This window comes from Haliaeetus leucocephalus, unplaced genomic scaffold (assembly GCF_000737465.1).
Source record: "Haliaeetus leucocephalus isolate CR32 unplaced genomic scaffold, Haliaeetus_leucocephalus-4.0 Scaffold339, whole genome shotgun sequence".
Lineage (NCBI taxonomy): Eukaryota > Metazoa > Chordata > Aves > Accipitriformes > Accipitridae > Haliaeetus > Haliaeetus leucocephalus.
The window spans coordinates 2,282,254-2,304,718 of record NW_010972775.1 but is presented as its reverse complement, the minus strand read 5'-3'; the positions used below and the strand labels follow the sequence as shown (position 1 = coordinate 2,304,718).

The window sequence follows — 22,465 nt, the reverse complement described above, 5'->3', positions numbered from 1 at the left end:
TGGCGGGTATAGGGCCAGGGAGGGGTGCCTGGGGCAGCGTGGGGGGATATATGTATAGGGGGTATGTATAGGACTGGGGTGTGTGCCTGAGGAAGTGTGGGGGATATATGTGTAGGGGGTATAGGGCTGGGGTGTGTGCCTGGGGAAGTATGGGGTATATATGTATAGGGCTGGGGTGTGTGCATCGGGCTGTATGGGGGATATACTTATAGGGGGTATAGGGCTGGGGTGTGTGCCTGGGGCTGTATGGGCTATATACGTATAGGGCTGGGGTGTGTGCCTGGGGCTGTATGGGGTATATATGTATAGGGGGTGTGTGCACGGTGGACTGGGGTATATGCATAGGGGCCACTATGGGGTACATGCCTCATGGGTGTAGGGCTGGGGGGGGTGTGGGGCAGCGTAGGGCTGGGGCATAGGCACAGAGGAGCAATATAGGGGTAGAGCGCGTGCGTTTGGCTGTAAGGGTATAGGCGTAGAGGCATGGTGTAGGATAGGGGGGCTGTATAGGGTGGGGTATAGCACATACTGGGGGATACGGGGGTGTGGGCAGAAGTTTTCCGCCTGCCCGGTTAATCCCACCGGCTCGGGCGGCCCCGAATCCCTGTGCACGGAGTTATTCCCACGTGTAAGGCTCTGCTCTGCTAATTCCGGCTTAAGACACTGACGCGAATCCTGGTTTGTTGTGCTCTCCGATCACTACCCCAGGTCCTCTGCATTGTTTCATTGTTTCGTTGTTAACTGCTCCCTCTAATTCCCCATCCCTCCTGCACTGACTCTCTCCTAATTTTCTGATTTTTCCTCTATTTTCTTCATTAGTTACTATATTTGTAGAAGCTTCCCCCCCCGACCCGTTGTCATTTAGCAGTGTTGGCTCTCCTTGATGATAAATGCCTTACAGATGGGGGAGGCTTTTCCTTGAAGCATGAGGAGAAGCTTGAAAGGCTCAAAACCTGTGGAGAAATTAAACTGGAGTATCCTTATCTTTTCTTTGATGAACCTGCTAGTTAAATTGCTTCCATCACGTATTACTGGAGGTAGGCTTGCAAAGAAACTGCTGGTCACCATGTGCGCTTTTAATTTAGCATCACCATTCCCAAATAATCCCTTCATCTGCTAATAGATCTGCTTATTCCTTTTCCTCTCCCTCCTCCGGCCGCAGCACAGGGCTGGGGAGGAGGAGCCATCCCCCCCTCCAGCTCTCCCCAGCTGACGTGCTGGCAGATTTCCCCGCCGACGCTGAGTTCCCAAGGATGACCAGATGCTCTGAGATGACTCCGGTTTACTTCATCCCCATAGAGAGATGCTCCTAAATGTGCTTCTTTCCCTTTTTTTAGCTCATTTGGGCTGAAAACAAGAGGCTGAACAAGGCAATGGATGCGGTGGAGAAAAGGGGACCGTACATCATGAGCAAGCCTCCCTCCATTCATGCCAAGCTCCGTAAGTGATGCTCAGTGTCACCCCAGCAACTCCGCTGGGATTTGGGGAGTCATTTGCACCTCTTGCCCAGGGTGGGAGTAACCAAAAGTCCTTTTATTCCTTGGTGGGATAAAACCATAAAAAAACCCCAGCATTAAAAAAAAACCCATAAAAACCCATAGGCGCTGCCTATGGAAAGCACTGCAATGCCCCCATGCTCTCCTTAGGACTGAACCTGCAATGCCTCCCCCGCAAAAAAAAGACTCTTAGGGAGCGCTTGGGTATTTTTAGTTCTGCCCCTGTGCTTGGCTTTCAGAGAGGCAACGCGAGCTGGCAAAAGCAGCGCTGCGAAGGCAGGGGCTGCTGGGAGGACCCACGCCACACCAGCCGAAGGCGGCACCTAAAAGGTCTGATCCCATTTTTCTTCTCCCGAGATATATTTTCACATTTCTTGGGGAGATAGGGGAACTCGGAGGATTAAAAAATTAGTTTGGGACCTTAGCCTGCTGGCTCCGTCGTGGCCAGCAAGCATCCGATATAATAAAACTTTTCCTGCAGAACTTGGGAGTTGCTCTAGCAGGGGCCATGCTCCTCCTTCTCTTTGTTTTGGGGATGGTTTGGTGTTAAGGATTTAATCGGGGAGCCTAGAGCTTAGATGGAGTTTATTCTTAGCTGGTGGTAGCCCTGGACAATGCCTGGGTGGGAAGGGACATTCAGGACCGGGATTCCTGCCCTGGCTCCTCAGTCCGTCAGCTCTGTGGCTGCATTTCCACACCCAAAACGTCTGTTACAGGCTCGCTCCTCTGCTTTCCTGCAGATCGGTGAAGTTTAACAAGGGCTACACGGCGCTCAGCCAAACGGCAGATGAAAACCTGGTCTCCCTCGATTCGGACAGGTGGGGACTGGGTGAATATCCCAGGATTTTTGGGGGGGGGGCGTGTTGCAGGCTCAGAGCTGGCTTTTTGGGGGGATTGATTTTCCTTGTCACTTGTAGAGCATCCCTGATGGCACTGGACACCTCTCAGGAGCAAAATACCCCTGTGGTCCCAGATTTAACAAATCCCTTGGGGTTATGTTGCCAGCTCTCTTTTTCTCCCCGAGATTCCCTTGTCTGCATCCCAAGCAAAGATACCACTTTCTGGCTGGCTCTGACTGTTTCCTTCTTCTCTTAGTGACGGGGAGCTGGGATCCAGATGTTCCTCAGGCTACTCCTCTGCTGAGGCAAGTCCAGGGCTTTGACCCTTACGGCACGGTCCCCATGGGTTCCCTCGTCCCCATTACACCTCGGGGTCTGTATAGGGGCTGAAATGAAGCATCACCCTATGGGGTGTGTACGTGTGTCCATCTCGCAGAGCTCTGCTTTGCAACCTGCTGCCTCTGCTGCCCAATAGGTTTAAGCCATACATAAATGTCCCTTTTGCAAGCCCCAGCTGGTTATAACTGCTTCGCCCTTTGCACCTAAAGCATCATCTACCCCCAGACCCTGCAGCACGGCAGCTGAAGCGCTCCATCATACAAGGGTGTCACAGCCCGTGGGGTGTTTTGGGGTGCATGGGGCATGCATTGGGGTGCTGCAACCCAGGAAAAGCTCTTTGGTCTCTTGCTTTTGTCTTCTCTGCTCTGGTTGTGCTGCTTCTCCCCACGCAAAGGCACTGGAGGGAGGATGCGATGCCCTTCTTGCTCACAACCCTACTCTTTGCAAGCCCTAGGACCTAAATTTTAACTAAACTAGGAGTAACCAGCTCTTCTAACCTCCTTTGTTCCCCCCGCAGCAGGTGAACCAGGACCTGAGCCGGCAGCTGCTGCAAGATGGGTACCACCTTGATGAGGTCCCCGATGACGAAGATCTGGATCTCATCCCCCCAAAACCCATCGCCTCCTCTTCTTGCCCCTGTTGTTTCGGAGAAAATCTCTCCTGCGTGATCCAGTAGACGCCGCTCGGCCGGGGCCGTGCAAGAACAGGTCAAAAGCCAGCACTTTCTTTGTCCCGTGGGATGGCTGTCGGTGTCCGTGTCCCACACCAGGACAACAACACGAGGACTGAATGATGTTGCAATGCCGCTCGTGGTGAGCAGCAGCAACCAACCAACCCCAGAGGACTTTTCCTTACACTCAACAATATCAGGGAAAGGTGGCATGGTGACGTTCAGGTGGCCTGGATGGGACCTGTTGCCTGGCTGGGGTGGGGAGGGAGGAGAAGCAGGAGCCTAGGCACCTCCATGGGGGTGTAAAGGGAAGGAATTGGGAGGTGCAGCAGCAAACGCTCTTCTGTTTGCCTGACCTCCTCTTTTCCTCCTTTAATTGGCCACATGGAGGATTAGGACCTGGCCCCGGACATGGGTTACCCTTCCCAGCCCTCCCTAATGAAGACGTGGTTGATGGTGGGGTCAAACTGCCGTGGTGTGGGACCAGGCTGGGAAGCCCTGAGACACCTTTTCTATTTATTTTCATTTTAGTCACCCCTCCTCCCTGGCAGGCTGAGGCCAGGCCAGCAAGGCTGGGGTCAGCACAGGCTGGCAGAGAGCTGTTTCATTTACCTATCTCATGCTGCTTGCAATTAATTGCTGCTGGCTTCCCTCCTCCCAAAGCCTGGGCTGACCTGAACCAAAGACCGCAGCTTCAACAGAGAAGATGGGTGGAACCCAGTGGAGCAGATTGGGGCAGGCTGCTGAGCATTAAGCATCTGCGTTTCTTACATCCACCAGCAGCTACTGCTCAGGCTGGGACCTCTCCGCTTTCCACCTTTTGAGGGACCCATTAAGTTCTGGGTTTGAAGCTAATGGCTTCTTCCAGTTCTCCCCAAAGCTGCTCTGATGCAGGCGAGGGGCAGCCCAGACCCCCTGTGCCAGCTCTGCACGGCTCCTTTTGGGTGCAGATTTGGGGTGGCTGGGGAGTCTACCTGCTGTGAACCTTAAAAGCTGCCTTAAATCATGGTCCTGCTCTACTACATAGAGGACAATCAGCTGCTTATAAAGAAACCTTATTTAAATGTTTCATGTCTAGAGATGTGAGCTGGTTTTTTTTTTTTATCATTTTACTTGTTAAAGGGAGCACTCAATAAACTGGATCTCATTACTCAGAGGGTGTGTTGGTGCTGTGGCAGGGGGCTGAGCCACACTCCCCCCAGCAGCACTGCTTGGGAGGGCTCCTTCCCTGACCCTGGTGCATTTTTGGAGTGATCTGGTTTCCCTCGTAATATTTTATCCCGGTGTCCTGTTTCCCTGCGGAGCTGCCGTGTCACCCAGACTGATGCTGCTGTTGGGGCAATGCGGTGAAGGTTGCAGCCAGCACCGGGGGGTGGGGAATGCCAGAGCTGCCCCCAGCCTCCTCCAGTCCCCGAGCCCCGCAAACACCAGTGCTTCTCCCCGTCCTCCTCCTGCTCCCTACACCATGCTGTCCTGCGCCAAGGACAAAGTCACCACTTTATTCACAGCACCGAAGGCTCTCCAGCTCCGTCACCCTGCCAAGTAGCCCCCTTTTACAGCTGGGGAAGGGGTGACATGGCTCAGAGGACTGCCTGCCATCGGCCAGGCTTGGGAAGAGCCCACCAGGCACCCAGGAGCAGCAGAAAGCCTCAACATCGAATTCGCGGGCAGAAGCAGCAGGTCCTAGAAGCCAGGCAGAGATGCTTGAGACCCGGAGTGCAGAGCTCAGGCCCCCCTGCTGCTTCTCGGTGAGACGGAAGGGGGGGAAAAAACTAATAAAAGGAGTTGCCATATGGCATTAGGAGCACACGGAGGGGATGATGCTACAGGGACACGGCTAACGAGCTGTGAGGGGAGATGCTCTTCCTCTGCCCGCTGTGCTCCACACCACATCCAAGGAGTCGATTCGTGGAATTGCTCTTTCTACGCATCAGGTGCGGGCTGGTTTGGGGGTTTAATAGATGGAGGGGAAACTTCCAAGCAAGATGACTTTGCCCAGGCCAGTTTCTATCTACTCAAATGTGGAGTGACGTGGGGGGAAGCATCCCAGGTCCTGCTCAGAGGAGGCAGCAGGCTCGGAAGAGCAGCATCCCATCCGGCGAGGAGAGGTGGAGGGAGATGCTCTCGTTAGCAGAGATGAAGAGCACGGAGCCACGACGCAGAGTCATTTCGGAGGCTGCGGCTGTGGAGGTGCCCACGGCTGTCCCTTGGATCACCAGCAAGATGCTGGCAGAGTCCATGGCAGAGACGAGGTACAGCTTGATGGAGGGGGGGATCTGCAATGGAAAGGGTCACCGTGGCTTGAGTCTGCTGCAGATTTTCTTCTCTTTGGAGAGCTGGAAGGGGGTGATCCCCGTTCCCTGCTGCAGCCTTTGCTGTGCCCAGGCCACCCTGCACCCGCAGCAGCCCAAGCCCAGGGACCTTGGCTTAGCTGAGGACACCCAAGCTGCACCCCCGAGACCTATTCCTGGTTCTCCCTCTGCCCGGAGCTGCTGGAGAAGGTGAGCGAGCTCCAGGCAGGGGAAACAGAGGAGGGAGAGGAGCCTGCAGCACTGCCCGGGGTGACACAAGCATCCGCAGCAGCCCCAAGCATCCCTCCATCCTCGCTGGGGCACTAGCTACAAGGGCGAGCAAACCCGTGCCAAGAAAACCCCAGCCAACACCGAGATGTCCTACCAAGAGCACAGCTGAGACGGGAGACAGCTGGTGTTCCCCACCGTGTCCCCACAGAAGACCCATCGCCGCTCACCTCTATCCTCATGATGGCGAAGTCTGGCACGGGCGGGTCATAGAGGTAGACGCTGGGGTCGAGCTGGCTCTGCGCAGCCGGGAAGATCTTGGAGCTGCTGGGTGCTGGCGTGTAGTTGAGCATCTCGCACAAGGTGAGGACGTCGATGAACTTGGGGGTGAGCCCGGCGCGCACTGTGTTATCTGAGCATGCCATGCACTCCACACAGTCTGCGGGGATGACGCAGCACCGTCAGCCCACCCCAGCCCTCCCGCATGTCCTGGGGCGGGGGGGGATCCAACCTTGTGCAGGAGGCCGTGGCCACCCTGGGGGGACAGTCCTTGTGGGGTCTCGGGTTAGGAAAGCCCACCACCTTGCTCACCTCCGTGCAGGTAGGCGTGGGGCTCGTTGGCTCCCAGGAACATGGCCTCTCCCGGCTCCAGCTTCACCAGGTTGAGGAAATAAATGGTGAAGCAGCCAATGTCCCCCGGGTACTGCGAGTGCAGCCGCAGCAGCAGGTCCCCGTTGCTCCCTGACGTGTCCTTCCCTTCCGCCGCTGTGTGGGTAGAGAGATCAGGCGCGATACTGGGGAGGCGGGTGGGGGGTGCCCCATCCCCTCCCCTAAACACAGCCCCCCCCCCCCCCCCCCCCAAACCCTTCTGGGGGGCCACGGCGGGCAGAGAGGACCCACCTTCCTGGGAGATCCTCTTCACCAGCATGTTTAGCTGGTCGACGAAGAACTTCTTCTCGCTCTTCATCAGGCGGGTGAAGCAGACACGGAGGGCGGCAGAGACTCCACGGGGGTCGTCGCTCCCACTGCGCTCCAGCTGCTCCGCCGCCACCTCCCCGATCAGCGCCCGCAGCTCGGGGACGCCTGCCAGGGTGGCCAGCCCAAGTCATCCCTGGTGGCTGCCACTACAGGGGAGTCCAGCAACCGCCCCCATCCCAAGGTAGCACAGCCACCATCCCCATCCTGAACCCGCTACAGGGAGGGAAGGCGGCACCAGGGGTCCAACCTCGCGACCGCCCTCCCTCGCCATCCTTACTCTGGAGGAAGGAGACGATCTCCTCCACCGGCCGAAAGCCGCACAAGCCCTCGAAGGGGGTGAGAGCGATGGCCATTTCGGGCTTGTGGTTGGCGTCGGGGTAGTGCTCGGGGAACTGGGCGTGCAGCTTCACCGCCAGCTCCTGGAGAGGGGAGCAGAGGAGCTGGGTGACCTCACCAGGGACACGAGGTCTGGCCAGGGCTGTCCCCCTCCCCAGGGCTCTCCCTACCTTGTTGGGGTGCGCCTGGATGGAGAGGGCAGTGTTGACCGACAGCACCTTGAAGAGGAAGGGCAGGCGACCCTGGAAGGCGTCCTTCACCTTCGCCCCCAGGCAGGCGGGATTGTCGGCGATCCACTGGCCCAGGGTCTTTTGGGGGATGCGGTTATCCCGGATGATGGCATCGCCCCGGGGGTGTGCACCCATCCACAGCTGCGGGAGACAGACAGACGGACGGACCCCTGAGACGGGCAGCCAACAGGGATGACTTGGGCTTTTCTCGAGGCCGCTTGGCCCCGGACTCAATCGATGCAGCCAAGGCGGCTCCCTCGGGGGCTGAGTCACGCCGGGCTTCTCCTCTACTCCTCCCTGGGCAGCCCCACAGCCCCCCTGGGGGCTCCAGGGGACCGGAGACGACCAGGGGATCCGCATCCATCCCCGAGCCGGCCAGACCCACGACGGCGAGAGCTGCGGCCAGTTGGGACGGACGCACCGATGGGACGGATGCAGGGCCGGGACGGACATACGGACGTGGGGGCAAGCACTCACCTCCGCGTAAGGCCGGTCGGGCTGGATCTGGACCAGGGGGTCACTGCTGGCCAGCAGCTTGGCCACCTCACTCTCCAGCCCCACCTTCCCCCAGGAGTAGCTCTGCACGGCGCAGGAGAGGGGAAACACTGCGGGAGTGGGAAGCCAGACATTGGGGGGGGGGGGGGAAAATAACATCTTCCCCCCCCCCCAAAACCCACCCAAGCCATCTGGTGGGGGGTGAGAGGGGGCGAGGGCAGGGTGGGGGACCGAGGGGGTGTATTTTTGGGGGAGGAGGGGAGCAAGTTAATCTCTTTCATCATATAAGGGGTGCCTCTGCCCCACCGCCCTGGGGGTCCCCGGTGGTGTGTGTGGGGGGTCTCCATCCCCGTGGGCCTGCCCACCCGAGGCTCCCCCCGCCCCCAGGGAGCTGCCCTGCCCGCCGGGCCCCTCTCACCGCGGATCTCCGCCATGGTTCCACCGGCAACGGGAGGGCACGGGGGACAGGGCAAGCCGGGAACCGTAGTCCCTATAGCGGCCATAGGGGACCCCCCCGCTCTGTGCAGCGCACGGCCCCGCCCATAGGCTTAGCCCCGCCTCCCCCTCCTCCGCGCCCTATAGGCGGTGGCCGCCGCTGTGACGTCTCGCAGCCCCGCCCCGCGGGGGGTCACGGTACCTGCGCGGTGGGTGGGTGGGTCGGGTCACGTGGCTAGCGGCGCAGGCGCCCTGGCTGCCCCGGAAGTGCCTGGAGCGGCGGCGGCGGAGCAGGGAGAGCGGAGCAGCGGGGGCCGCGCTCATGTCGGGCTTCGACACTAACCCGTTCGCCGACCCGGTGGACATCAACCCCTTCCAGGTGAGCGCGGGGACCGGGCGATCCCTTCTTCCCCCCCCCCTCCTTCTCCGCCGCCGCTGACCGAAGCGTCGCTGGCTTAATGGCGCCTGTCCCTCCTCGGGGGGAGCCGGGGTTCAGCGCCAGCAGGCCGCCCCTGCCTCAGGAGGACGCTGAAGCGGTTGCGGGTGCCCGATTTGTAGAGGTGTTAAAAATAATCCGGCGTGGGACCCCTCTTGGCTGTGCTGCCCGGCTGTCGGAGGGACTGCTGGGTCTCTCCGGGGTCTTGTTTTTAACGTGCTGTAGCGTCGGCTCCTAAAACGGAGCCTGGAAGGCAAAACGCATCCTTCGGCTGTCGTTTTCAGGGGCCAAAGCCTTTGAGGTTCCTGGGGACTTAATCCGCTTTCATTAGGTTGATTAATCTCCGTGCCCTTGCTTTCACTGGGTTTCTCCTCTGTGGGTTTCTCCTCCGTGCCCCAAAACGTGGGGTTTCTCCTCTGTGCCCCGAAACGTGGGGTCATTTACAGAGGGAGTTGGCTGGGAATGGCCTCTCGGAGCCGACTGGTGTGGCGGTGGTGTGAAAGCGAGCGTCTGGGCTTTGGCTTTTGTCAGCGAGCAGCTGCGGGCGCTGCCTCACCTTTGCTGTTTGGCTGGGATGTAATCTGCAGGAAGGGGTGATTTCCTGACCTCTGATTTCATGGCCAAGCCAAAGTGGAACTGTTTGTTGATGGGTGCCGAGTGTTTTGAGGAATCAAAGTGAAATCGGAAGGAAAAAAAAAAATCCCTTCTCTCCCTCACTTCTATTTTAACGCGTTCTCATGTGTCTCAGGAACAGGAAGGGTTTGGCTGACTGTGTTCCTGTAATATTCCTTCGGTGGGTGGGAATATAGGGTGGCTCACAGATACAGTAACTGTTCACGTAGGGATTTATCGCTTCAGCACTGAGGAAGTAAATATTCTGCTGCTTTATGCACATTAAGACTGTCCCGGTATCTGACCGAACAGGGCTGTGCTCGCGCTTTACTCACTGTTTAAACAAAAAAGATTGAATGCAATTTACAACAGGTAACTCCAGTGTCAGGCTTACTTTTTAATGAGGACAAACTACGTCACACCGTGGATGCCCCTGCGGTTGTCTGACAGCTCTTCACAGCTACAGCTGGTCTTTGTGGCAGGTTTTATATCCTCCTTTCGGGAGTGTGAGGTTTTGCATTTGCTTTTGTCCCTTGTTTTAAAGAAAAATTCTGCCAGTCATCAGCAGCTGGACTTGAGGAACCTCCGACTGCTGCTGCCTGGAGCTTTGAAGCCCTGTCTCTCCAATTTGAAAATAACATCTCACAATGCAGAACAGTACTGCCCCAGTCTAGTAAATCTGGGGAAATGAGCCCATTCCCTGCTGGGGTTTGGATCCACATGCTGGCTCGGTGCCGTGCGGGGCTGGGGGGACGATTTGCCCACCCGTCAGGCACTGACATCCCCTTCCATGCACTCTGGAGATCTTGCTGAAAGACTAGAATTGTCTTCACCCTCCCAGCCTTGTTGCACTGATAAATATCTCTTGGGCAGAGCACCAGGGTTGTCTTTACTCATTGTGGATCCCAGTACAGCATTTTGCGCAGTGCGAATCCTGACATAACTGGGTATCTTTGCCTTTTAAGGAGACTTTGTTCATGATGTTCAGTAAGCTTGGTATAAAATAAGCTGGTTTGGTCCTAATGAAAATGTCTCTGGCTCTTCTTTCTGTTTCTTATTGTAACAGGTTAATGAGAGATGATTAACTGCCTTCGTTTATTCAGTAACCTGCTGTAACTGGCAGCTACCTCTGAAACTTTGATGCAAGTTTCAGACAGGGCTGAAAACTTCCATCCTCTTTAGAGATACCAATAATAAAATCCTTGAGATTTCTCTCAATGCATCTTCCAGGCAGTCGCAGTGCTCTGAGGTCCTGCGCTGGTGGCTGGCTGCGGGACTGGCGATGTTTGGGGCAGTCACTGTGATGTTTAGACAACCATGTTAAGTTCCAGGTGATCCTCTTTTGAGTAGTCTTGCCTTGATCTCATCTAGAGAGGCATCTCGTTTTGTTTTTTTAACCTGTGGGAACAGAAAGAAATGGAAGAATAGAATTTCTTGCACAAACCTGTTGTATCAAAATCTTTTAGCAGCTCTGTCAGCTGGTGCTGTGCGACAGCAACTTCGTCTTTGCATTAGACGCTGCTTTGAAAACAGTTTTGATCTTCATGTCAGTGCAATTTAGTTGAAACACAAAATTACTCTGCGCTGGGGAATTTGAAGTCATGAAAAATGATATCACACATTGCTGCTGCTTGAGGAAGTGATGGTAGGAAGGGCAACAAATGGGGATCTGCTCGCTGGCATTCTGCAGATCAATATAATGATTTGTGAGCACAAGGTTTGTGGCTGGACGTACTTCTTAAATCAAGTGGAATAGCTGGAGAATTAAGAGAGCCTTCAGGTGCTCAGGCTTTTCCTTAGCTCTGAGGCAGGAAAGAAGTTGCGAAGAATTGCTCGAGTTTAACTGGGGGTTCGAACAACTGAACCCTTTGAAAGGAAAGGTATGTGGGCCCTTTGGAGCAGCGGAGAGCGCCGTTACTTTCCTGGAGGAGGGATAGCTGGGTAGGTGGCTTCAAGTGGTTCAGCGGCTGAATTAAGTCCCTGTTTCCGTGTTTCACAGCGTAAGGGTTCAGGCCTGTGCTTGTTTCAAGAGGGTCAACTGCCTTTTGCTTTGTAGCTTGCAGAAAATAACTGTACAACATGCAGTTTGTGGGCAACTTCTCATCCACCTCCTCTGCATTTCTTGTGCTTACTCATCCTTCATGCTGTGCAGTCCAGGCTTGCGGAAGCTGGTGCCTCTATATCACCCTCTGTTTCACAGCTGCTGTTTTCCTTCCTGCCCTATCCAGGGCATGGAGGCACATGTCCAAACACACTTCAGCTTTGTTGCAAATTCCCTGCTCTTTGTATATCTATTTTAGACACGGTTGCACAACAGCAAGCAAGTTAGGCTGCGCTGCTTTGCTTTGGCCGTACCGCCTAATTAAGTAATTTTTTATTTTTTGAAGCTACGCAATAAGATGAGAGGTCGCCTCCTGTTGAAATCAAACTGTTCTGCAGCTGGACAGTGAAACAGTGGTGCTGCTCTCCCTGCCCTGCACAGGCCACTGGCAGCCTGCCCTTTCAATAGCAGTGCTGTGCTGGTGAGCCTCTGGTTAATTTAGGAGCTTTCTTTTTGAACGGAGGTGAGCAAAGGGAAGAAAAATGTGTGTTTTGCCTTAATATTCTAGTGTTTCTCCTTATTTCCGAGCACTTTCCTCCCAGCCTGACCATTCAAGCTCTTCAGATGGTTGTTACGCAGCCTTTGCTTTCCTCTTCCCCGTGCCTCTAAGGGAGTTTCTCTCCCGTGTGCAGTTGCCTTCTGCTGGACTTTAGTCAGGCTGGCACCTTGCCTGGTCTGGATTGAAGGGTATCGTGCTATCATGCAGTAGCTATCGTGCATGAACTGACTTGTAAGCTTGTGTTGATAGCCCACGCATCTGCAAAACTGCTTAAGCTAAAGGCTCCAGAGGAGTAAGTAGTGAAATAAAACCTGTGCCTTGAGTCCATGCAGCCCTTATTTCCAGTGTGGCAGTTCTGCAGGTGCAGCTCTGCCTGGCCAGGAAGTTGTACTTCATCGAGCAGCATCCAAAACCTCCTTGTCTGAGATCCCTCAGCCCAGGGTGATTCATAAAGTAGTGCAACCTGTTGCATAGGGAGTGCCTGCTATCGAGGAGATGTGTGAAGTTACTCATTAACTGTTCTGTACGCATCTTGCTCAGCAGAAGGCTGCGCTAAAACCCCAGGGAAGGGCTCCAGCGGGTTTCAGACAAGCCAAATGACTTTTCTGGAGCGCATGGACTTGGTCAGCCCCTGCACGCCTCGATTACTCGCTCTTACCTTGTCGTAGCCTCAATTGCTTCTCACCCCATTAACCACAAAATTAGAATGACTGATGTCGAGACATGAGTTGCTAGGGAAGGGAGGGAAGGATAAAAAGCCACTTTTTAAATTTTTTTACCCACATCCAGCTATCGGGTTGCCAGGCTGTTCTCCCAGTAGGATTTCCGAGTTCAAAAAGTACATTGTTTCTCTAATAACTGGGGAGAGAAACACTCCAGAGGTCCAAGTCTGGCTATTAGAGAGGGATCTTTTATGGAAAGTAGTATGTATAAAGAAGAAACAAAAATCGCTAAGTGCATTGCAGGTGAGGGAAGAAAGGTATTTTTGGCAGAGGTACTGAGGGCCTTTTTTTAAACAATCAGACTATTTGATGGAGACAAGTAGGAGATGCTGTGAGTACAGGTGAATGCAGCTGTTATGCCGGCAGAATTAAAACCTTCAAAAGTAATTGGTGTCACACCTCCAGCTCAACTTTCCTGGGTGTTTTGCCTTTTCAGAGCAGTCATTGGCATTTTAGCTTGCTGGTCCAAGTGCCCTGTGTGGCAGCTGACACCTATCAGCCAGGACCAGTTGTACCTGGAAACTGATTTTGTGAGGCTCTGTTGTGCTTTGTGGGTCCTCGCTCACTTTGTGGTGCAAGTGAGGTTTGGGAGGTGGTCCTGGGTGTCCAGCAACATTCTGACCGTGGGTGAATGAATCCATGTCCTGCTTTGAGTCCCTGGAAATTAGGAATAACTCTCTGTAGGTAAGCAGTAGTAATCTGCAGAAAGGGCTCCTGTGCCAAAAGCATGTTGTAGCTCTTCAAATATACCTCTTGGCTGAATGGGTGATTACTTCTACTGGCAAATCTTGCCTTGCTGATAGTCATCTCCTTGTTTATTTAAACTCATTGCCAGCCAAGGCCATCTGCCTGTGGCGAGCGTGTGTTTCGCCTCATCCTGTTCCCAGTTAGCAAGTGGATGGAAGGCAGGCAGCATACGCAGTGGGTAACGTATAATCTAACGATGACCTATGTCTGATGCCGCTTTGTCTTCACTCTCTCTCCTTTCAGGATCCCTCAGTGACGCAGCTCACAAACGCTAGCCAAAGTGGCTTGGATGAATTCAACCCCTTTTCTGAGAGCTCCCAGCTGGTATGTGCCATGTGTCTCTGCGCTAGGTATCTTGGTGGTGGTTTTAGCAGTGTGGAAGGTCCCTTGGTAGGTGCAGCTTAAAAGAAAAAGAGTGAGGCATTTGCAACTGATTTCCCCATGGACAGTGTAGCTCATTGCGTGCGTGGCAAGCTGCAAGCAACTGCTCCTGCACTGGAGCACTAATAAACTCCCAGCTGGAGCTCTCCACTCACATGGAACAGCTTCTCTCAAACTTGCTGCTGGCTCACAGTAAAGCCATATGAAGTGTGAAGGGGAAGATGTTTTGTGGCAGGACACATCAATATTTATTTGGTCTCTGGGTTGGGAGCTGAACTGCTGCAGCAGTATCATTGATGGATCACTGCAAGAACTTCATTCTTATTTCCTGGCTGCTGCAGTGTGTGAGATGGGAAAAGGAGAACACGAAACCAGGATAAAGCAATATTTGCAGTTCAAGCAACTGATGAAAATCCCTTTTGTTTCTCCTTTGCCTAATACCCGTAATCCTCAGGTGCCACTCCCCCAATGCATTAAGGAACTAACAAATTTTCAAAAATGCAGAATTGCTTCCTGCTAGTGCTTTCTGTTTTAGTAGTGCTAAAACTTGAACTATTCTTTGCTAAAAGAAGCAATATGTAATGTTTTTGCCGTGTTGCTTGGGGTTTATATGCAGACAAATGCATCGCGGACGACGCCAGCCACACAGCCCTCTGGCCACTCACAGCCTGCTGTTCTGCAGACATCCGTGGAGCCCACTCCCCAGGTATGGCGAACCCTCGCTGCTGCCTTCCCAAAGAGCTAGGCTGGAGAGTGTGAAGGAGCTCTCACGGGCCTCTGGAGGCATGTGGGAATAGGAGGGGAACAGGATTCTCTGGGGTGGGGTGTGGGAAACTGCAGGTGATCTTTTAAACTTTTATTTGTACCTGCCTGGCGAAGCAGATCTCTATAGGGAATATACACACACACACAATTCTTTTTATGCCTTTTCCCTCTCCCTCTGGTGGCAGAGCTCACTTCACCTTGTATCCTGTTTGGTCTGGCTTCCCTCTGCAAACACTGAAACGTATCCTGCTAATGCTTTTAGCTTAGTTCTAGTGACTGGTCAGGCACGCTCGGTTCCAGGAGTGTAAATGCAGTCTAGCTATACGTTGCAGCTGCTGCTTAGGCTAGCAATTACCTGACTACCAGGACCACCTCATCCAAACAGCAGAGAAGCTGAGGCTGCTAGGAGAAAGGGTCAGTTCTCAGAATAGCAAACAGGTAGAAGAGATGCTTAAGAGGTGTGGTAGATGGCTGTCTTGCCTTTCCTTTGAACATCCTCTCCTAGCTGGGAAAGGGATTGTCATGGTCAACTTGGGAGTCCTGCTCACTGCTCTGTTGTAAGAGCACTTAGAGCAATGAGGCTAACTGGAAAATAGAAGAAGCTGCAAGGAAAGCATAGATTTGCTGGAAGGGAAGGGCATGGAGGATAGGCAACAGGCTGTATAGCCTCCTGAGGGCTCTTCCAGCCCCATCTCCCTAAGGGATAAGAGAGGAACATGTGGGTGGAGTTCTGCATTGATCTTGATTTCGTCCTCCAGCAGGTAAGACAGAAAGCCTCCAAGATGTTTCAGATCAGCCATGGGTGTTCAGCTTTCAAATTATCCTCAACCCTTGCTATTGAATTGCCTTTGCTTCCGTTCCAGTTTGGCATCTGGTGTGTTTGCTGGTGGTATTGCCACTGCCTCAGTTAGGGAAGGACTTACCTTTTTCTCCCCCTACTTTAGGCTGTGGCTGCAGCAGCACAGGCTGGGCTTCTTCAGCAACAGGCAGAATTAGAGAGGAAGGCAGCTGAGTTGGAGAAGAAGGAAAGGGAATTGCAGAGTAACGCAGCCAGCATTAACCGTGAGTACTGCTTCCTGCAATGCCCTGCCCACAATGAGTGTGATGCCCATGGAAGCCTGAGTTGCTTGGCTTGTCAGGATTTGAAGAAGGCTCAGCCTGTCCAAGTGTATGCAGCTTTTTCAGAAGCCATGTGTCCCTCCTGTAGTCTTTCACAGCTGCGGCAGCCCTTTTGGGACTCTACCTGTCATCCCGTAACTGACAAGGTGGGAAACAAGCTCAGAGATAAGATGCTGGAGACCAGCTCTGGTGGGTCTTTGCCCTCGAGCGTGCTCTCACCATCACATTTGGTCACGTTAAGTTCCTCAAACACCAGTTTTATATTCATATCTGAGCTGTTGTGTGATGCTGACACGTTAAGGCTCTTCACTGAGAGCAGTAAAGCTTTTTTTCAGTCTCTTAATCAGAGCAAAACAGTATTTTCCCCTAACCTTGATTTTTAAATGGCTGAATCTGGACTTGCCGAGTGGTGTTGGTTGTGGTGGCCCTTTGGCCATTGCAGGGGAATGCTGCCTCCCACAGAGGAAAGCCCTCAAACCAGGCTGACCTGCCTCATTGCTGCCAGCAGAGTTAACACATCCCTGCTGTGCTGCCTGCTCAAACCTAGATACTTACCAAGACCTAGCCTCTTCCAACATTTTAATGTCGGTATATATGAATGGCTACTTGCAAATTATGGCGTGTGAATGAATCTTTCAGTGAGGGAAGGGCAAGTGAAGAACTGCTGCTTTCTGTTTTCCACAGCGAGGCAAAACAACTGGCCCCCTCTTCCCAAGAAGTGTCCAATCAAGCCGTGTTTTTATCAGGATTTTTCTGCAGACATCCCAGCTGACTACCAGCGGATATGCAAGATGCTGTATTACTTGTGGATGTGTAAGTGATACCTTGAACTGCAATAAAAATTCTTTCTAAGGCAATTCTGTATCAAATGCTGAGCTTTGACCTACAATAAATTCTGTAGGTGTTGTCTGCAAGGGTAAAATGATGTCTCCCTTCCTTTTTTATGAAGGCAAATGTAAAGGACTCAGAGTTTATGCTTTGAGAATAGCTCACTCATGACAGAATTTTGACTGTTGTTTAATGGAGACTTTAACAATTCTCCTGGTACTCTGAAAGAGAGCGGGTAGCGCAGTTCAGAGATCGGGTGCAAAACAGTCTCAGCCGTATCTGTCAGTTGTGGTGCTCTGAAAAGATTTAAGATTTGATTGTAAGCAGCAGGATCAGATGAGGTTCTTAGGTTAAGCTCTGTTTTCCTTTCAAGGGAAGCAAGGAAATTAGATGGCCCAAAGGCTCCTTAATTTCTGCAGAGCAGCATGTGTTCAGCGAGAGATTAGGGATGCTTGGATAGACTTCTGAGTTTTCCAGGAACTTATTGATGTGTTTTCTCTCCTTCCCATCCTGAACAGTACATTCAATTACCCTGCTCCTAAACCTGCTTGCTTGCCTGGCATGGTTCACAGTCCAGACGGAAAGAGGAGTAGACTTTGGTCTCTCGATCCTGTGGTTTATTTTATTCACCCCTTGTGCCTTTCTCTGTTGGTACCGACCAATTTACAAGGCTTTCAGGCAAGTACTATTTTCTTCTGTAATGGGGATATATCTTTTAGTGGGAGGAGCTTTGGTTTTATCTGTTCCGATCATATCTTGCCTGCAGGGTTTTTCCAGCTCTTTGCACCGTGAAATAGATCAAACCCACTTGTTCCTAAACATATTAGAAGTATCTGATAGAACTTGATTATGGTGGTCTTTTTTTCATCTTGAAATCCAAGCCTAGCCAGTCATAGGGTCCTACTTTTCATTAATGTCTGAGAAACTTTGGCACATTAATGTGTTGAGCACACTGTGTGCGTCAAGGAAGCTGCCTTCATCCCATCTTGCACTGACTGGGCAGAGTGGTGGTTTTTCAATATGCAGTGGACAGGTTCTAAGTTGTATTGCTGCATGAGTTCCTTCTGCAATCACCTCCCCTTAGCAGCTGTGCCCTGGAGGAAGGGGTTTGCTGAATTTGTTTCCCTCCTCTTAGAGGAGGGAGTCTGTACAGGAATCATGTCCCCGGGTTTCACTCCTGCTGCCGTCTTTCCTACAGGTCTGACAGCTCCTTCAGCTTCTTCGTCTTCTTTTTCATCTTCTTCTGCCAAATAGCAATCTACATCATCCAGGCTGTTGGCATTCCTGGCTGGGGAGACAGGTAAGCTTCATTTCATGGGCTGCCATGTCACAGCCCTGCATGGATGCTTTTTCTCACCAGGGTTGTGACTGTCAGAAGCTTTGGGATCTGTTTCTGACAGCTGTCTGTTCTTTCTCCTGTGGTTTTCCTCTCTCACCTGATACATATCTTTGGCAGGTCCCAGCTGGGCTGCCTCTCTCCTCCACTCTTCCCGTCCTAGTCCCAGCAAAAGCATGTACCTTTGCCGCTGCTGGCCAGCGCCGGAAGGAGTGTGTGAAATCTTCCATGCCTTCTCCACTGCCTTCCCCCTCACTTAATACATATAATACTTATCCCTTCTTGATGCTGAGCCTATAGTGTTGATCACATCTGCCTTGTGTTAAAATGAAGCCTTGCCTGAGAGAGGCTGTAGCATGGGCGTGAGGGATCTCTGACCTGGGGTCTGGGTACGGCTTAACTCGGTACTGCTGCTAGCAGCCTGATTCTGTCCCCAAACTCTTCCTGAATTTCTCTCGAGTGTGTTGTTGGTGGGCTGTGCTTCAAAAAAATTAAGCAGAGAGTGTTTTACCCTCGCCCTTTCTTGATGGCATTGTACAGAAGGGTGAGACTGCGCTTCTGGAGTGGGTCCAACAGGCCTCTTGTCAGCAATTGCCCCCTGCAGTGAAAGCACAGGCTTTCTTTTTGCCTTGCTGCATTGGCCACAGATCAGATCCAGAGTTACTGCGAACAGTGAAAAGGTTAACAGTGTAGTGGTTTTTCTCCCAAGGGGGAGCCTTCAGGTGATGAGTGCAGTGAAACTGCTGTCTATTTTTGCCCGCTGCCTGCAGAACGGCTCATGGGCAGAGCTGTTCTTGTGCTCCCTCCCCTGCTAGCTGGTGCAGCCTTAGTCATGGGGGACTGGGAGGGGGCACTCTGTTTTTAGTCTGACTTTGGAGAGCATGCGTTGAGCTTTCTGCTACGTTTCCTCAAGCCAGGCAGTGCATTTATTTTTGGCTGTAGTGCACGGTGTGCCTTTCCGCTTCCTTGTAATGAGCAAGAAGTTGTGCAGCACATCGAATGGGATGGTTTGGCTCCCTTGATTCCCTCTCTCCTGGTGGCACACAGCTTGCTTGGTTTAGCAGATGGAAAGATTCCTTTCTCCAGCACCCATAAGGGTGTTTTGAGTGAAGCGTCTTGGTATTTTCACCCACGGCCAAGCACTGATAACTCCCAACATCCTCCCTGCCCCTTCCCTTCAATAACTGCCAGTTTCCTCCTTTCTGTAGCTCTACTTTATCCCTTTCTTCCTTTTCCTCCCCCTCCCAACACTTACATCCCTGGCCATGGAGGGCTATCATGGTGACTTGTAGGTCTAGGCTCTGGATCGGCCAGCTGATCTCTTCTGAGTTAGATGTACCAGCCCATCTTTACACTACTTGGCTGAATTTCGAGGAGGTGCTTGTGGAAGTGACTTGATTTATGACAGCGTCAAGGGTATTGATTTTGCTGCTTAAGGGGGGTGGCCCAGGGCTGTAACGTGGGTGGAGTGAGCACAATTTTCTTGTGTAGAGATGGATTGCTTCTAAAAGTGACAATGGAAACTGGCCCTGAAACAAGTGCCTGGATGAGCTCTGGCTCCTTGTTTCCTCAGCTCTTACGCTTGGTTTTGCACTTCCCTGTAACCTTCCCCCAAAGGCTTTTGTGCAACTGTCAGTGCCTCTTCTCCCTCTGCTCCATCTCATCCTGTGAATCGAGTGCTCACCGTACTCACCCTGCTCTCCTCTCTCTCACAGCGGATGGATTGCAGCGCTGTCTGAGCTGCACGGGAACCTGGCTGTGGCTGTTATCATGATGGTGGTGGCAGGATTCTTCACGCTGTGTGCGGTTCTCTCGCTCTTCCTCCTGAAGCAGGTGAGTGGCTTGGAGGCAAGGCGAGGTGTTGGCTGACTTGCAGATCCACAGGTGAGGCTGCTCCCAGGGTATCCTGGGGTTGCCACCTCCTCTCATCTGTCTGGGAATTAGCTTGCTTTTGAAGATGTAATCGGGGCACCATCAAGAGCTTTTAACAAAAGTATTTTTGCTTGTGCTTCCTGCATCAATGCCAAGTTGCTTGAATGCTAAGGGGACTTGCAGGTGGGAAAGTAGTCTTTGGGGAGGGAACAAGAGGCGCAGATGCTTCAGTAAGGCACGCAATTAAGCATGCACATTAGAATAAAGGAGGGTGTAGTAAGGCTTGCTGCTTTGGCTGCTGTCCAGAGAAGATAGCCAGTGAGGTCCCAAATGTCACCCTCATCAAACACAGACATCAGATTTCTTGCACCTCCCTTTAGCTTGAGTCTGTCCAGAGCTGGCTGAGCAGAGAAGGTCAATGCTTTGTTTGGGTATCCAGAGCTTTACAATCACTGCTACCACAATGTTGTGGGACTCTTCAAAGCTTGGTGGGATCCAAACAAGTGCCTTCCTGCTGGCTCCCAAACATGAGCTCCCCTTCCTCCTCCTGATCAACCACAGGAGGGTTGCATTTCTGCAATTAACAGCAGAAATGTAGCGTGGGGAAGGCAACAACAGGCTGAACCGGTCCTGTTTCTATTGCTTCCTCCTTTTCTCCTAAATTGTATTGTGAAGGAGATAACCTGATGCTTGTAGTGTCAGGCACCTTCAGTGCAAGTGTCTGTAAATGCAGCAGTTAAGTGTCCATACCATCACAGTGCGGGGGGAGGAGTTTTTGGTCTTGATACCTGCCATTTTGCTGAGAGTTCCACATTTTACAACAAATGAGGGTCTCCTGAAATCTGCAGCATCACGTGCCGGGTGAGATAGAGCAAATGGCTCCAGCCCATCCTTTCTAGCTGCCAAGAGAGCTGGTTAGCGGCGGGGCCAAGGAAAGGCAAGCTGGCAAGCGAGGTGTGTACAGCAAGCCCACAACTGCATGCTGATTTTTCTTCCCCCGCCCCGCTTCTGTTTCTCAGGTGCATTCCCTGTATCGGCGTACAGGAGCCAGTTTCCAGAGGGCCCAGGAAGAGTTTTCCCAAGGCATCCTCACCAACAGGGGCTTCCAGAATGCAGCTGCTGGGGCAGCCTCCACAGCCGCACAGAGTGCTTTCCGGAGAAATTAACCCTTCCTGGGGCAGCGTCCCCCTTGCTTCCTCTGCCATCGTCACCCCAACCTTCTTTTTTTTTTTTTTTTTTATTTTATTTTATTTTTCCTAAAGGTGCACTTTTGGGAGTACCATGTTAGCTCTGTGATGCCGACTCCAGATGAGAAGAGGTCTTGGTTTTTTTCGTTTGGTTTTTTTTTTTTTTTTAGCTTCAACTGGCCTATGTTTATGACAATTAGTTTTCCCTGTCTTGTTTTAGGGTGTGGGGAGATAGGGGAGACATTCTCTGAAGCAAGTATATTTCTCTATCCAGGACATACTGAGTGTTTGTCTCTCTTTCCCCCTCCTTGCCCTCTCTGTAGCAGGAAGGTGAGGGGAAGCAGGTTTTTGATTTTACTCTCTTCTATTGGCCTTTGCTATGAAGAATTTGATTATCTGCTGTTTGGGGGGGTGTATGTGTGATGTAACTTGCATGTAGTTTATGTCATTAATTTGAAGAGCAGATACTGTACTTTTGGTTTATTACACTTACATGATGCTGCATTTTGACCTCTTAACTGCTCGGCTTCCTGAGACTTGGGGTAACGTGGCACAAGGGAAAACCTGGGAGCAAGAGGGGTTAGAGAGGAGGGGAAAGGTCTTTCTCCTTGTCCCCCCCTGTGGCAGATCCCCCCATCCATGAGGATCCTGCAGGTGATGGAGAGAAGGAGAATGGATCAGTGGCTGCTTGAGAATTCACTGTACCCTTAAACAAGGGGAGGGAGGGGAAAGGGTTTTTTTGACTTGCCAGCTCTGCTGTTTGGGAGCAGCGGCACTGAAGACACCAGCTCAAACACCACGCGGTGCCTGCGATGTCCTTCTCCAGCTAACCTTGAGAGCCTGCCAGCCAAGAGCATGAATGAATCTTTCTCCAGGGGCAACTCCTCCCTGCCTTCCTCCTCCCACGTATTATGGGTTTTTTTCAGCTGGGAAAGAACTGGTTTGACTTTTTTTTTTTTTTTTTTTTTTAAGCTGGGAAAGAAGTGGTTTGATGTGTGTTTAGCTTCAAAAGCTGCATTCCGAGAATGTCCCTTTGGACGCGGATGAGGTGCAGGGCTTGACGTGCTGCTTGTGGCAAGGTGTGATGGGGGGCGGTTTCCTCCCCCCCCGCTCTCCAGCCTTGTGTGCATATCAGTGCGGGAGCGGTGGAGGGGGTTTTACTTTCAGACCTGACTTTGTGCTGCCCCTTTCTGTCCCCCCTCTTTGCCCAGGAAGGGGATTGGCTTTTGTGCCCCCATCCTTTTCTGGCAGAATGTCTGCTGGAGGGCCAGCCCGGTGCCCTCCCAGCCCTCCTCATCCAGAAATTGGCATTGTCACACCCCTTTCCTCCTGTATTATTTTTTTTTCCCCGCGTCTGATCTTTTCATGTAAAAAAAAAAAATTAATAATAAAATGTATATGTGCTCAAAAGAAAATCCCCCTTCTGCCTTGGGGAGCGGGGGGCGTGGCCAGGGCCGGGAGCGGGGGCGTGGCCGGGAGCGGGGGCGTGGCCAGGGCCGTGGCGCGCCGGGAAGGCGGAAGCG

At 52.5% G+C, this 22,465-nt stretch overlaps 3 protein-coding genes across 5 annotated transcripts; 2 read left to right on the top strand and 1 right to left on the bottom strand.

Moving 5' to 3' along the window:
- The first annotated feature begins 1,342 nt into the window (after positions 1-1,342).
- FAM219B (family with sequence similarity 219, member B) lies at positions 1,343-4,132 on the top strand. 2 transcript variants are annotated; one of them, XM_010571626.1, is made up of 5 exons: positions 1,343-1,440; positions 1,736-1,826; positions 2,237-2,314; positions 2,592-2,640; positions 3,192-4,132. In XM_010571626.1, the coding sequence occupies exons 1-5, from the start codon at positions 1,374-1,376 to the stop codon at positions 3,348-3,350; spliced, it is 444 nt and encodes a 147-aa protein (XP_010569928.1). In that variant the 5' UTR covers positions 1,343-1,373; the 3' UTR covers positions 3,351-4,132. The 2 variants fall into 2 exon arrangements, with proteins under 2 accessions (XP_010569928.1, XP_010569927.1); XM_010571625.1 differs by having other exon boundaries at positions 2,213-2,314.
- A 490-nt stretch (positions 4,133-4,622) lies between these two features.
- Positions 4,623-8,412, bottom strand: MPI (mannose phosphate isomerase). Of its 2 annotated transcripts, none has more exons than XM_010571623.1 (8): positions 8,321-8,412; positions 7,885-8,012; positions 7,348-7,548; positions 7,119-7,260; positions 6,764-6,946; positions 6,455-6,628; positions 6,094-6,302; positions 4,623-5,620 (listed from the first exon to the last, which is right to left on the bottom strand). In XM_010571623.1, the coding sequence occupies exons 1-8, from the start codon at positions 8,403-8,405 to the stop codon at positions 5,402-5,404; spliced, it is 1,341 nt and encodes a 446-aa protein (XP_010569925.1). In that variant the 5' UTR covers positions 8,406-8,412; the 3' UTR covers positions 4,623-5,401. The 2 variants fall into 2 exon arrangements, with proteins under 2 accessions (XP_010569925.1, XP_010569926.1); XM_010571624.1 differs by having other exon boundaries at positions 7,885-7,911.
- Positions 8,413-8,601: 189 nt separating this feature from the next.
- SCAMP2 (secretory carrier membrane protein 2) lies at positions 8,602-21,652 on the top strand. The gene is made up of 9 exons (XM_010571622.1): positions 8,602-8,716; positions 13,698-13,778; positions 14,452-14,541; positions 15,545-15,662; positions 16,404-16,532; positions 17,066-17,225; positions 17,746-17,847; positions 19,599-19,716; positions 20,775-21,652. The coding sequence occupies exons 1-9, from the start codon at positions 8,660-8,662 to the stop codon at positions 20,919-20,921; spliced, it is 1,002 nt and encodes a 333-aa protein (XP_010569924.1). The 5' UTR covers positions 8,602-8,659; the 3' UTR covers positions 20,922-21,652.
- The last annotated feature ends 813 nt before the right edge of the window (positions 21,653-22,465 follow it).